This window comes from Amblyomma americanum, chromosome 4 (genome assembly GCF_052857255.1).
Source record: "Amblyomma americanum isolate KBUSLIRL-KWMA chromosome 4, ASM5285725v1, whole genome shotgun sequence".
Classification (NCBI taxonomy): Eukaryota; Metazoa; Arthropoda; class Arachnida; order Ixodida; family Ixodidae; genus Amblyomma; species Amblyomma americanum.
Window position 1 is genome coordinate 112,784,920 of NC_135500.1, and position 15,093 is coordinate 112,800,012.

At 45.6% G+C, this 15,093-nt stretch overlaps 1 protein-coding gene across 1 annotated transcript in view; it reads right to left on the reverse strand.

Annotated features, from left to right (window-relative positions):
- Positions 1 to 217: 217 nt before the first annotated feature.
- The window catches only part of LOC144128220 (venom allergen 5-like), a 28,090-nt gene continuing 13,214 nt past the window's right edge, over positions 218 to 15,093 (reverse strand). The window contains exons 5-7 of the mRNA XM_077661446.1: positions 14,011 to 14,117; positions 11,290 to 11,383; positions 218 to 527 (exon numbers count right to left, since the gene is read on the reverse strand). Coding sequence (XP_077517572.1) covers positions 279 to 527; positions 11,290 to 11,383; positions 14,011 to 14,117 — 450 coding nt within the window. The 3' untranslated portion in view covers positions 218 to 278. The remainder of the gene's footprint in view (positions 528 to 11,289; positions 11,384 to 14,010; positions 14,118 to 15,093) is intronic.

Genomic DNA, 15,093 nt, shown 5'->3' on the forward strand with positions numbered 1-15,093 from the left:
GCGAAGCAGAAGTGATGGCTACCGCGGGCATTCCAGTGACTCAGAGCCTGCAACTTCTTATGGCAGTTTTCTTCGCAGCAGCAATGTCACGGATATAAACATGCAAACTCACAGGCCTTCAGGTAAAAGCGGCGACCTCCGTGTCAGTCTGGACAGCAGGAGCTGCCGAAGAGTGGCGCGGCATTGTCTAAGCGAAGCTCGAGTAATAGACGCCACCTTTGCTCTCTCTAGCACACGAAGCTGGTTTTATATAGAGAGTAAGAATGAACGTGAACCGGTCAGGTGCAATTAGGTGCTAGTGGTCGCTGTGTTTCCGGCTCGTTCCTTGCGTTCGCTCCTTTCCTCGGTGCGGTAACTACGACAGCGCGGGAAGCAGAAGCAGAACGGGCGGTGCGTTTGTAGATCATTGCGCCGACACCCGCGGCGGCCGGTACACCCAGGAGGATGAAAGCCAACACCAGCCAAGGCCAGACATCACCCCCGCCGTCGCCAGGGCTGCCGAAGTCATCAGATTCACCCGGCACACGCTGCGTAGAAAAAAAGCCTAAGTTGCACATTTTATCCGGTGAAATAAAAAATGATCAAAATGTACGTTCCTGAGATCTGAATTGGTTTATTCGCTTTTGAAGTTTTTTTTTTTACAATTTAATGCAAAAACGGCCCAGAATTCGAGTCGCGCAGTTATATGTTCCCGTTTTATCTCCATTGTCAAGCATTTGAGCATTTTTGAGCATTCAGCATCACATGCTGCAATCGTTGCGCTTCAACGATGTTGTAACTCAGATAAGTAAGTACTATTTCCTTAAAAAGACTTAATCCTGGCAGGCGTTCAGTAATAATAACCTCTCCGCTTGTTGAGCGCGCGAAAGGTTATTAACGACATTAAACGGGTGGAAGGATGAGAACTGTTCCGCACAGTTTTGCTTACCGCATTTAAAACCCGCACCAAAAAACATAAGCTAAGAATTTAGCCACTGGCTATCAGGAACGCTCAATGGAAAAAAACTAGACACCTCTGAAAACAAAAATTATGGGTATAATTGCAAAGTCAATCCCTACTATCATGAGTGAGCGCGGCCAGCCATCGCGGATCACTTCCGTGTTAGCAGGACAAGGGAATTAGAAAAAAAGAACGCTTTTAAGTTGTGCCAATGATTAAGAGCTCATAATGAGCACTTTAAGGCTTGGACTGATTAAAAGAAGTGATGAAAGCGTTTTATGCAAAAATAAACATGAACATAAACACGCCCACCATGGTATGTCTCTCTATCAAATAAAGGAAGGTGAAGAGCTGGGCGAGTTGAATTGGATTCATGATGAAAGCAGCACCTAACACGAGGACGAAAGGAAGAAGCAAGTCATGACACGAATCGCCCTCGTCTTTCGCGCTATCTTCACCATGAACCTATGAGATGTTTTTGCCTACGTTTACATTCTACAACACACTCATGTGTCGCCCAGGCCATCGTTTGCCTCGCAGTAGCAGTCTTAAAGCAGTTCATTTCCATGGGAACGTGAAATATATTCGAAATCACCTTTTCTGTAAAATTCATGGGAGAGAGAGACAGAGAGAGAGAAAGATGGTCATTTCAAAGAATGGAAGATAGGTCGGCCTGAAGGGATCATCTGGCCTGCTCTTCTTGCAGAGGGTGATGGGAAAAGGGGAAGAAATGTGGTTATTGTGGGTCACGATGTGGATAGGTAGGAGAGAGGCGGCAGTCTACACCAGGTGACGTTTTTTTAACGTTTAAGCAATATTATTTTAAAAAGTGTGAGATACGTCAGTGTTGTCTGTGCTTGTGAACTGTGCATCATTGTGTATGTAATAGAGCTCAGTTATTACAGGAATAATCAACTAAGTTTAACCAATCAACTGTTTTCGGTCGAGTTTAGGAAGCATGCTTATACTATAAAACTGAAAGCCATCCGCATCGAAGGTGAGTGGAGTTTTGAAATTTTCTTTATAAGCAATGTGGATTCAAATACCGAACTTAACAAATGCGTATTTGGAAGCTTGTTTTGTTGACTTGCCCGCGCTGCACGTTTATAAATTGGTCCCGTTAGCGTTTCTAACGTAGCAAATACAAACGCTCTTTGTATATTTGATGACGTCTAAGCAGTTATGATGATTTCAACGGCGATACTACGCGCATCGACATGACTTCATAAATATGCAATGCGAAAAGCCAACTGAACGAGCTTTGAAATGCGTAATATTGAGGTTAGATATTTTGAACGACGTTGCCGATCAGGAAAATTTAAAAAAATTTGACACATCTTCGTTGTTGATGGTTTTCAGTTTTTGCGATACAGTCTAGCCTCATAAAATGAAAACTAACCAATTTGATTAGTTAGATTCACTTATTTAGGCGTCTTATTACTGATATCTATCACGTACATAATATCCCCCTTGCTGTAAAATCCACAGGCAGAGACTTCGCCGACGACTTTCTCGGTGTTTTTAAAATAAAAATCTGCAAAGGTTAAGAAAATCACCCTGCATGCCTAACATCATATGTCGCCTAACTGAAACCGCTAGTCCATACCCGTGTTGCTTAAGAAACGCAACAGCATTCGCGCGCCTGGAGATCTTTCCATCTCTCCTGCCAAGGGTCCTGTACATGTGGGCTCTTCTCGAAACGCGCCAAGGACCCGTATAAAGGCCGCGTGCGGCCATCCTTGCCGTGCCTAATGAGGGAATACCGCAAATGCATGTTTGAGTCTTCGGTTCGATCCCGACCGCGGCGGTGGAATTTCGATGGAGGCGAAATTCTAGAGGCCCGTGTGCTGTGCGGTGTCAGTGCACGTACGTTAAAGAACCCCAGTTGGTCGAAATTTTCGGAGCCCTTCACTACGGCGTCTCTCATTGCCTGAGTCGCTTTGGGACGTTAAACGCCCATAAACTAAACCAAATCATGCTAGAGTGTTTCCCACCCACATTGTCTTATTAGTGCCATATTACTAATTAAGGAAGATAATCAAATTAAGGAAGATAATCGAAGACGAACTCTAACCGCTATAACTGTATTTTCTGCCTATAAGTACGTTAAAAAGTATAAATAACGTATACACAGATACCTACGACAACACAACACTTGTGCACACGTTTGCGGTAATCTTCCCAACTCGTCAAACTCGTTTTGTAGCCAAGGGCCTGCGATCGGTTTCCAGTCCGATTTTGTTATAGCGAAAACTCTACTTCACGACCAGAGCTGCAAAAGCCTTTTCATCGCCATTTTCTTTCCCTTAAAGCATATAATAAAAACCAATTGCTGAAACCTCGAACATGATATTCACCCTGAATAAATAAATAAAATCGATATTGCCGCGACTGGGATCCGAACCCGCGGCGACGCGAACAAGCAAGCGAAGCACTTTGCTGTCGCCACTTTTTTTTCTTTATTGAACTATGCTACCGTCAGAGCCGATCACGCCTTGGGTTGAACTACAGCAACCTCTCGCACTGTTAATTGCAGATCGTCGTCTTCATGAACCTCCATCTGTAGCGCGAACATATGAGATCAGGCTAACCGCGATGAGTGCTTAACCTGGGCCTAATAATCGTCGGCAACAAAAAATTGTACGGTTTTAACGTAATTAAAGCGGCTAGACCTGCGAAAGCTGTGTTTAGCTTGATCCGCTGGTGGTAGTGTTTTTCTGAGTAGTGCGCAGACGATGTTTTGTTGGCACAGCATAACACATGGTCGAGGCGCATGCCTTCATTCCATTGGGGAAAGGCTCCCGGATAAATTTTTTAATTTTGTTTTAACACTGGGGTAAGAATATCAAGCAAAAAGCTCTCACAAGAGTGAACGATGTTTAATACGTAATCCACTGTCCACTGCTGGAGAGCCCCACCTATAATTGCGTAGGCTACCGGTTAAAACGTGTGTGTTCGTAGCAGCAGTAGTAACAGCCGTAGACAAAAAGCTTCGCCGGTTACCCTGCCATGGCAGTGCGCGTTAAAGAAGCCCAAGTGGTAGAAATCATCCCGAGCCCCCCCCCCCCCCCCCCCCCCTTACGGTGCCCTCATAGCCTATGTTGTTTTAGGCCGTTAAACCTTATCCAAAACTAAAATTTTGAGGGGACACTTAAGCTCCGTCTTGAGGGTATGACGCGATAGCATAGTGTAGTTAATTGCTATATACGAGGAATGTCATTCTCACTTCACATTCATAAATCCCTGGGAGTCCTCATACCACTCCTTGCGCAGTGGTGCAGCGGTCAAGGGATTCGCAACTGCCCTGCGATGGCAGGTGCTGCCACCGGTGGGGCTTGTGTGGCCCAAGTTGGTCTTCCGGAGCGATCTATCATTGATTTAACTGCCATCTTTCAACGTGGGCAGGTTAGGATGACGTCGGAATATCACGTGACCTAGGTGGCCCACCTGTCTCTTAGGTTGCTGTCAAGGGACCACCCGCCACAGCCATCCACGTGGTTTTTCGCTCACAACGCCGACAACGGCGACGCCGGATTTTCTAGAGAGGGGCCTTTAAAGCTATTGTGTCCAAAACGTCCATACACTCCAGTTTGGCCGTATACAGGGATACTGGTAAAAGAAAAGGGGGCACTGTGGCAGGACCAAGCGAGCGTGATTTCGTGACCACACCGTGTCTTGCCCCTCGCGTTAAATTTCGCTGTAGTAGTTCATGGCAAAGGTACATTTGTGTCCCTAAGTGTTCAGCATCCGTGCCATTCAACCGTACCGGGACCCAGGGGGAAGGCAAATCGCACGGGCTGCATATCACCGTGCTCAATCATTATCGCGTGCAATCTAGCTCTAATTTTCGGCGTCATCCGTTGTGCAAGCGTCATTCAATTTGTTTTTTCTTTTGCATCTAAAACAATTGTGAGGAAGGGTTATGTCCAACACTCTGGGCTACCAAGCGTGCTTAATGGAGGTACCTTAAAAGCGATTTTTTGCAGACGACGTTATTTAGCATTCAGCGAAGTCTAAGTGGCTTTTTTTTAACACTTAAATTGAGTCCATGTGCGGCGGCAGTGATCTTTATCGGATCAACGGTTTTGCCGAATGTAGCAGAACGCGACAAGCTGGCCTTCACCACGATAGTTGTTTTGTTGTTGTGGAATGAGCTATGTTTCTTCGTGTGGTAGCTAGAAAAAATCAGTTTTTCCAAATTTTCAGAATTCCTCATGACTTCCAGACGTTACTAGGTACACGCTAAGAAATCAGAAAAGAGCAGCAAAGATTGAGGTTCACTACATTTAAGAACATTTCTCGGCGAGGTACCATCAATGGGAAAGCAGAGCGCTCTAATGAACGGGCCCCCCCCAGAGCTGCTGCTCCGGTAGATCCTCCTGCACGCAAGCATATGCAGGGTGTTTCACTTAAGACTTTACATAATTTTTAAAAATAGGCTTTTTGAGTCAGAAGATCGATTGTTGGGCGCAGCTTTAACAGAGGTTTTGTGCATCACACTGCATCTAAAAGGTGCTAACTAGTAGAATGCTTAACTAATGTTGAAAAGTTAACTTTTTAACTATTACTGTTAGGCTCCTTAAAGGGGCCATTAAACACAAGTTCAGTAAATTGTTTTTATTGTTGGTCCCATAGAGCGAGTTATAGTGATGCTATTAGCATCGATCGCACAGGATATATATCAGTTTTAATATTTTAATTAGCACGCAAAAACAAATTCATGGCTCTGAGGATGTCACCACACTGCGACGGTTAATAGTGGATATGACATCATTGGGAGGGGGGGGGAGGTTTATGATCGGACAAAGAATAAATATACTGCAAATTGTGCTAATAAATGAAGAAGCGTTTTGCTAAGTTTTTGCGTTTTCCATTAGATCAACAAAACCTACACTTTCTCATTATGTAAAAGCAATGTAAAGCAAGTAAAACAAAAAAACCACCAAAAGCTCTGGCGATTGTTTTGCATCTAAGGACTTCGCACATCTCTGTACACATCTATGACCTAGCACAAAGCACTTATGGCTGCCCTCTATGTATTTGAGAACGGCTTGGCAGACAGAGGAAGGAAGCGGCTTGGCGGAGTTGGTCTGACCGAGCCACTGCATTCAACAAGCGTTTGTTTCGATCCTATGGAAGGGCGCAAAGGAAAAATCCGTTCGTTTCAGAAGGCGGTGCCAGAGAGCGCCACGCTCCCGCCAACAGTAGGGTGCCTTCATGTCCGCTCGCTGGCCATCGAGGCACCCCATTCAACAGGGCGCCCGCCCGCCGCGTCGGGACCAATCAGTGCGTGCGCAATGGCGGAGCACGGCACGCCTCAAGCGGTCGCGGTAGCGGCAAGCGCTATGCGAGGATTATCTTGCGCACGTCGCGCTCGAGTGCGGATAAGTCAATTTCAAAGGCATTGAACAATGTTCCTTTCTGCGCTGTTGATGTGACAATGAAGCATCACTGGGCCAGCTGGGCGTCCACATGGTTGGTATAACCTTGGAAACGACGCTGCCAACCATAGCAAGGAGGAGTTACAGCTAACAAGGAAGCATGGTGGGCAAACTTCCGCGACGTCTCAGATAGGCTGTTTTGATTGGTCCCGCCCAAAGGCGTCATTGTGAAAGGGAAATTAGATTAAGAAGCACCGCGAAGATCGAGTTGAGGCAGTATTCCCAAGCAGCACAGGTAATTGCCCCAACATTTTAACCGTACTGGCAAAGGCCGGCCCTGCAAAGGACCAGGATGGAACCATCCTGTTGCAATATTGGGCCGATTATTTGTGCTGCTTGGATTTTGATTGCTTCTATTTTGAAATTTCTTCATTGAATAACTCCCGTTCCTCTGCACCGATTCCTGTTATTATTTTTGAGTGAGCATCTTAGTGACAATGAATTCACCTGCAGTATTGCCGGCATCCCTTCAAGCAGTGTTTCACAGCCCTTCTAATTATTCACTGGCGTGTATCCCAGTGTAATCAACATCCATATAAGTTTTTAAAATATCAAGTACGCAGTCTCCGTTGGCGCTGCGGCCTAATGAACTTTGGCTACATCGTTCCAAAATACAGGCGCTTTCGCGAAGCTTGCAGGCAAAGAAATTTCTTCAGTGCACGTACATTGTCGAAATAGCCAAAATGTGTTGATCCACAGCGTCGAGGGTAACCGCGATTTCGAAATTCTAAAAGCTGATACAGATACTACTTGCGATGGGCTACATCCCTCTCAATAATTGAGGCGCCTAAAGGTAATAGTTCAAAGGCTATTCATTCAATATTACTTAAACAGCCTGCTAGTTAGCGCGTCTTAGCTATATTCAAATGTATGATGTACTAAACCACTGACAATGATATGACGAAACAAGGGCTATTATAAGTAAAATTTGTAACAGAATATTCAGAAATTGTGGAAAGTCCTAGGTGAAACTCCCTGTACAGTAGCACTACACTCAGACGCGCTACTTAATGATAAAGAACACTTTTCCAACATTGCTGGCAAGGATTTGAGTTCTATTTCACAGAGAGTAATGAGTTTAAAAATTGACAATTTTAATCGATGCATTTCACTAGTGGACCAAACTCTTGCAATGAATATTTTTTTTCTTTTAACCAATTGTTGCTTTCAAAACCAGACAATACCTCAAGCTCCACAGAACCTACAATACCCAGTGGATGGTTGTCGGCTGAGCCCAAGGTTCACCTATTAATCATTCTTTCTTTTCGAAGAAAATCAAAATTTCATGCTAGTGCAAAAGTAATGCTTGCAGTATGCCCAAAACATTTTCCCAAGTATGTTTTTTAGGTAGTGCTAGCCGGTGTACTAGCAGCAGCAGCACCAGCAGTTGGTCATGGTTTTAAGGCGCTGTAGCTGTCAAGGTAATAAGCAGACCTATATAATATATGAATTAATTAACAAAGTCAATCAGTCATTTTCCTATGTTTATACTAAAGAACTCCTGATAAACAATATCGACTTAACACCAGTGACTCATTACCTGGTTACATCTTCACACAGAGGCTTCGATGCTGTTGTATTTGGCCCATCATTCCCCGCTGATTAATTTGCTCATTATTTTTAGACATTGGACTTTTTAGGCTTGTTACCCTTTCCACGCAATATTTCGGAACACGCGCCGACCGAATATCCTAGCAGCCCCTGTACGGATTTCGCAGACGTGTGAGTACCGGAAGTATATTTCCATCCGTGACTTCTCATACTGTGATTAAGTATGAGTGTATTCACCAGAAAGAAACTACTTGTACTTTCCCATTAAGCATTACAATTCTGTTTTCAACTAACACTACAGCAGTAACAACGAAATAATAGGGAAATCCGGAGCAGCCGTTATTTCATCGCGCTTTCACAGGGCACGAAATCCTACCAGGTCCAGAAAATAACTGACAAATTCTGAAATCATAGTCTGCTGTAGTGGAAACTTGAAGAACAATCATTCTTCATCACAGAGAAGCACTAGCATGGCTCAATGCCTTGCCGGCCATCAACAAAATGCAGGCGACTTTTTATTTTACCAGAGTAGCATCCTTCCTTCATGTTTACTGCTGTGCTTGCCCGAGGAACGTCCTGCAACCCTAGCTGGTACCGTTGGCTGAGGGACACGCTTACTACAGTTACGTCTGTGGTGAACGACCACGGCCACTACAGGCTAGTTAATTAGTGCACGACGACGCTAAAGCAGCGGAATGAACACAGGTGGTTAAATCGTTTATTTTCCCACTTACACACGTTCCCTTATTATCATCGCATTCGGCTACGTAAAGCTGTCGCGTGCGACAAAGGATCCTTTATCTACTGCCTCAGCCGGCTCCACTGCACAGCCACGTCGCCGAGCATTTGAAAGAGCAGCACCGGCGCCTTTATTTCTCGACGCTAGCCGCGTCGTTCACTTCGTAATGGGAGCCATTCCGAAGCCTCAGTTCAGTTAGTTGCCGCGATGTGGCGGTACCTCGATGGAATGAAGATCGGCTGATGCCACCAATGCCTGAAGCTGCATGCAGCCGCTTGCGGGTGCCTCAGTTCTGTGTTCCAAGCAGCCGCGGTGACTCAGTGGTTATGGCGCTCGAGTGCTGACCCGAAAGACGTGGGTTCGTTCCCGGCCGCGGCGGTCGAATTTCGATACAGGCGAAATTCTAGAGGCCCGTGTGCTGTGCGGTGTCAGTGCACGTTGAAGAACCCAGGTCTTTGAAATTTCCGGAGCCTTTAACTACGGCGTCCCTCATAGCCTGAATCGCTTTGGGACATTAAACCCCCATAAATCAATCAATAAACCAACCAAACCAGTTCTCCGTTCCGTCATGGGCGCCTTCAAGACAGTACGCGCCTCCAGAGTCATGTAGCAGGCGCGTGGCTAGCCGATGGGGAAGTGCGTGAAAGAACCACACTAGAGGGCCTTGATCGGTCGGGTCAGCCGTATCTGGCTGGCAATGAAAACAAAGAGAAGGTGTTGGCTGAACTTACGATTGAAAGACGCCGAAGACGGTGTTTTAAAACATGTAGCGCGAGAGGCTGTTTCAGCGACTGAGGGGTCTAAGGTATCAAGAACCGAAGCTGCTTTGCTTGCGCCGGCACTCGAACATTCGACTACCGCTCGGTGTAGCAGCACGACACATTTTTTTCTGCTGGGGCGGTCACCGTTCATACGAAAAAAAATTCGCAATGTTTCGCAACAATTCGGCTAAAGGCTGGGCTTCAGTTAGGCTGTTTCTTGGCCGTCCGTCTGAATTACGCCCAGAATGGCAGATAAAAGCATCTCGTACTTAAAAATTATTATTCCTACGCGCCACAATATGCCTTTAAAGAGCGTTCCATCTGATCTCTGTTCTCCGTCTTTTGTTGAGATAAAAGGCTGACTTGCGCACTAAACGGTTCCTGTTTCAATGCGTAGTACTATAAATGCGCAAGCGGTTCGGACCTGACGCCAAATGCTGAAAAGATTAAAGCGAGCTTAACACCGCCACGACAATCAACATGAGGCCAAGTACCATGTTCGTCTCATTTAAGCCACACTACGCACTCACGTGAAATGAATTAAATGAAGATTTCATAGCTTTAATATGTTGTGTCGTAAACGAATCAGTAGTGGTGCGGGCGGGTTTTTCTTGTTGATCTCATTCTACGATCTCTGTATGGCCTAAAAGTAGCTGGCGCTGCTGTGTTCACTGCTGATTGATTTGAATTTTATGTTTCGCGTCTGGCCAGCGTAACAGATTGTGATTTACTTTTCACTCTGGCAGCCATTTTAATTCCGCCTGAACGCTATTCTTCATATCCTTCTGTATGCTTTCTCAAGGTTAGAAGCTAAATCCGCAGGGTAGTCTAAGAGAGTATGTCGCATTCGGGGATGTTAAAGCGGTGTTATTCAACTACTGACGAGTGTTTCACTCCGGGCTGAGGATCCTGCCGCGGCTGAAGCCTCCGCCATCGCCCTTTCCATAAGGCATTGTGATCTGGCGGACAAATCAGCTCATATAATAACTGACTCGAAGCGAGCCTGTCAATATTACATCACAGGGAGAGTCCCAAAAATGACAAAGACTCTACTCATACCGTCGGGCCTCTCACCTACACTTCAACGCCCCCATAACATTACTTGGACCCCGGGCCATTCAGGTCTTGAAGGCAACGAGGCGGCAAACGATCTAGCTCGTGAGCTAACAAACCGAGCGGATCCTTGCCCGTACCTCACCCCTCTACCATTAAACTATGGGGAACGGCTGGAGATGCTTAGATTAGATCGTAGGATATATCCCCCTCCCCATATTAAACTCACCACAGAAGAAGCCACATTTTTGAGGCGAATACAAACGAATATCTTCCCTAACCTGTACTTGTACAGCTTCATTCACCCTTCCAAATACCGCCCCTTCTGTCCAGGGTGCGGCGATAAGCCTACGCTGTTTCACATTTCCTGGAATAATCACCAAAAACCACCTCATCTAAAAACATTACACACATCATACGAGCAGTGCATACGAGCAGTGGGAGGCAGCCCTGACCAGCAATGGTCTGGAGGACCAGTGTCGCATCATCAGACTGGTCCAGGCATCCGCCCAAGCCACCGGAGTCCTGAACTGAGGAGTCCGCCTACCTGACTCGTAGAACACTTCAATGAAATAATAAATGTTTTATCTCTCTCTCTATTTTTTGAATTAAAGATTGAGTGTTCTTAGAGCAAGGTTGTTCCGGAAATTCCTAGTACCTTTTAGGGCTAACTGAGAAGACATTCAGGGAGACGAAATATGTCAGGAATTCCAAAATAGCAGAACCACCTATCTTTCCACGCGATCGCCTCACCAACACTTTAAGTACTAGGGCCAACAAACTCAGCAAACCCTGTTCACTTACGCAGAGACCAGTGGCCACATTACAAGTTGTGTCCGATGGGCAGTCGCTGCAGGTCCGGCCGGTATTGTACATGGATCTTCCAATGATGTTTCCCCTGAAAGCACAGAGGAATGCTCTGAGGGATAGCACAGGCTTCATAAATAGAGACACTTAGTGGTGAAATCTGCTGCTGCAGGTGCCTTCTTTTGGTCACATGCTTCCTGAAGTGTGTTTTGTACATTCATATGTAGTAAGTCTATATTCTTCCCCAAAACAAGCATACATTTGCAGAAAAACACACTCAGCTGCAGCAGCCTTACGTCAAAAGGGCACTTGATGGGACAAATGGACAGAGCATATAAGAGAATGGTTATTCCAACTCGCTGCTCGCGACTTCTTATGGTGTCTTCGACTGGTCGATTTAGATCGCTCTAGAGCACATCGAGAGGCGACCGCACATTCGGCTGGTCGAAACCGGACGCTCTGAATAGATTGGGCTGGCTCTTTCTGAGCGCTCGCCTCCATGCAGAGAGCGCTCTGACGCGCTCCGAGAAAAAAGTCGGAGTGGCTCCTAGATGAGTCCACGTGACAGAGCCACTTCCACCATTTCGCGAAAGCGGTGCGAGGTCTCGGCGTCCCCGGTGCATAGGCAGAAGCAAGTGTCGACTTTTGACGCATTCACGCAATTGTAGCGTCGTTGTGTTTTGTGGTAACGCGCTGTGTAAGGCAAAATGCTCAAGGGACGCCGGATCAGCATACGCTAGGTACGCGGTCTGTGTTTCCGTCACATATGAAAACAGCGATTCCAGCAGCAGCTCAGACGAGGACGACAGTGCTTTCCACAAGGCGATGTTCGAAAAGTGAGCGTCCCGTGGGACGGAGAGCCGGGGTAGCGATCGATACAGGCTAAGTGGCGACCGTGACCACATGCGGCTACTGTTGACGCCAGCAGCGGAGCCGCGGCGGGGTTCTGGAAGTTACGTCCTCCTTCTGCTTCCTGCGCTTCCGCACTAACAATTCGCTGACCATTCGGCTTGACTAGTCTCGCTATGCGCTCGGAGCGAGAGCGGCTCCCACTCTGCCAAATCCTAACCGGATCACGGGAGCGACCAGTCGAAGACGCCATTAGTTCACCATGACTATCGATGTCGGTACAAAATGTTCATATTGAGTTAAAATTATGCCTTCCATATCCGGTTTCGCGTACCGACATTTTATTTTACTTTGCTTGATCTATCGGATTTTTTTTTTTGCACTGGTTCTTCACGTAAGTCAGAATGGATGAATTAAAAATGCGTGCAATGGCCGATATGAATTTCCCGGAACCTCACGTGGATGCTCCCACCGTTTTCTTTTTTCACTTTCTGTTGAGTGATATAACGTTCCGGCTTGGCGCTCGTTCGTTCGTATAATCACCGCTCGACTTTTGCAGCGAAAGCTGTTAAGGCTTTGGTTCAGCATTGTAGCCCAGCATTGTACCTTGCAATATAAAGCAACAGCCTTAAGGCAGTAATTACTTCTGAAATTATGCATTTACATAAAATAACTAGTCATATTTCAAGTTATTGCATTTAGTGCAACTAAATTCAAATTCATTGCCACCTGCCAACGGTGGCAGTTGAAGTTCCGCTGGCCTGGTTTCAGGTGGCAAAATGAAGAGAGGAGGGAGAGGCCAAGTGTGATAAAGAAAAGAGAGATTGAGATTGAAATTAATAGAGATTCAAATTAAAGGCCACGTGTGGCCAGATTAGATTTCGCTGATAAACATAAGTAAGCATGGCTAGGCCTTCTTTCACGGCTGACGATGTAGATTCCACGGCCAAGTACTGGGCTAGATGGCTAAACAAAGCTCTAACAGCTTTCCTTGATTTCTTTATTTATATATGTATCTGCATTTGCATCCAGGGGCATATCAGTAAGGAGGTGCAACAATATACTTTTCACAGCTTTCACGCCGAGGAATATAATGCGCAGAATAGTGGAAGCAATTACACAGCACCATTCCAACATTTCGGTAAGGACATGAGATCAGCATAGGCACAATGTGCTGGCGTAAACAAGCACTTATAATGAAATGAGCTTAGCCAGCAAGCCTAGCTCTTTCGGTGCTTTTTCTTTCTGCAGCGCGGCCAGGTCAAGTGTGTCGGGGTGCTGTAATTGAAGAGCCAAACATCTGCAGCCTTTGTTCTCATGTTACTGCTTAGTTAGAGGGTTGAAGAAATTATAAAACAGAAACAAATCTTCAAAATTTTTACACCTCTATAAACGAGAAGATATGCCTCCTAATATGGTCAATTTTCAAAAGATATTTCGCGTAAAAAGGACGGCAGCACTGTTTCTTATGATCTCACTGCCGCGTGCTTTTACAATATAAGAGAACATGTTTTTAAATCTATTCCCGCTTTTTTATAAGCACGAACAGGCAGTCGAGTTTTTTTCTTTCCCTGAGGTAGTTTTATGCAATGCAGAAATTTCTTCACTGATAGCTGTAAGGTAACAGCGTCTATACTTGAATGAAACAAAACGCAACAATCAATCAAAGGTGATTACAATCTATTCCCGAGCCCACAATATATAATTTAATGAGCATACTTCCCAAAAATCTTCAGAAGACAAGAAGCGTACTTGTGGCTCCAGTTACTAAACCATGTGTAATTTAGCATGGTTTAAATAATGCATAAAATGCACAGCATTTCATTTAAGTCATCTCTCTTCCCATGCATATACACTCGAGCAACTTACCCTGGCGCGTAATTGCAAGCGAACAGCTTCTTGAAAGCATATTTCGGGTCATTTTCTTTGTAATGCGTGTAACCACAACCCACGTAGCGCGTTTCTGCCCAGGCGACCTGCGATACATTGCAGAAGAGATAAATACACGTGATCCATGCTGCCGAACATTTAAATACGCGGTTAAACTGCGTCGGTCATGTGCAAGAAACTACCGCAGCAATGCTCGAATACAGCGGGATCAGGAGAGGAACTGCGTCCCTATACATACGCGTGACACAATCATTTTCGCCCCGAAAGGAGATCCCCGCCACTGATGCGCAGAAAGGTAGGGCGCACTACTGCACCTATCTCTATAGGCGTCGTGGTGCTTTTTTTGCGCTGCTCTTCAATGGCAATAATGTCATGTGGCGCGTTTTCATGTTAACTAAGCGCATTTAGACGTCTTATCAGGACGGTGAGTGTACACAACGCTTAATTTCCATTTATCTTCCAGTAAGGCAACCTAATCGCACATGAGCAATGCCTTAGTCCATATTAACACTCTTAACCTCTGACATACCGCTCAGTAATAATCTCCTGATGGCCACACGCAGCAGGAATGCCTCCAAATACACAAATTCATAATTTCGGTTTCAATGGATAAAGCAACGCGTACGGCGTTGAAATATTCCATTTCCAAAGTTCCGTACATTGCAGTGAAATGTTTCATTGTTGAACTAAAGCGAGTGTGGAGAGCACCACGAAAACACTGTTACATCACAAAGTGGAGGTCTGCTTGTGCAAGGCTCTACCCGCTCATTTTTCAGAAAGAATCATCATTTTCACTAGCCGAGTTAAGTTGGCTGCAAGGCATATGCCACTATCAGTCATTATTCGCGTTATGCTTTAGACAGCCCAAGCTATGTAACCCTGCACGAGTTCCAAGATTCTCCTTTGCCTAGGCATCCCACGCCACGACAAAATCAATCAGTAAACGCTCTTTTCGACCTAGGTACGCTGCATGGTACATCAAGAAATCTTAACATTTGCATGTAATCACCTCCGATGAGACGTTTGAAAGCAAATCGTTTGAGAGTGTGTGCATACTTCTAA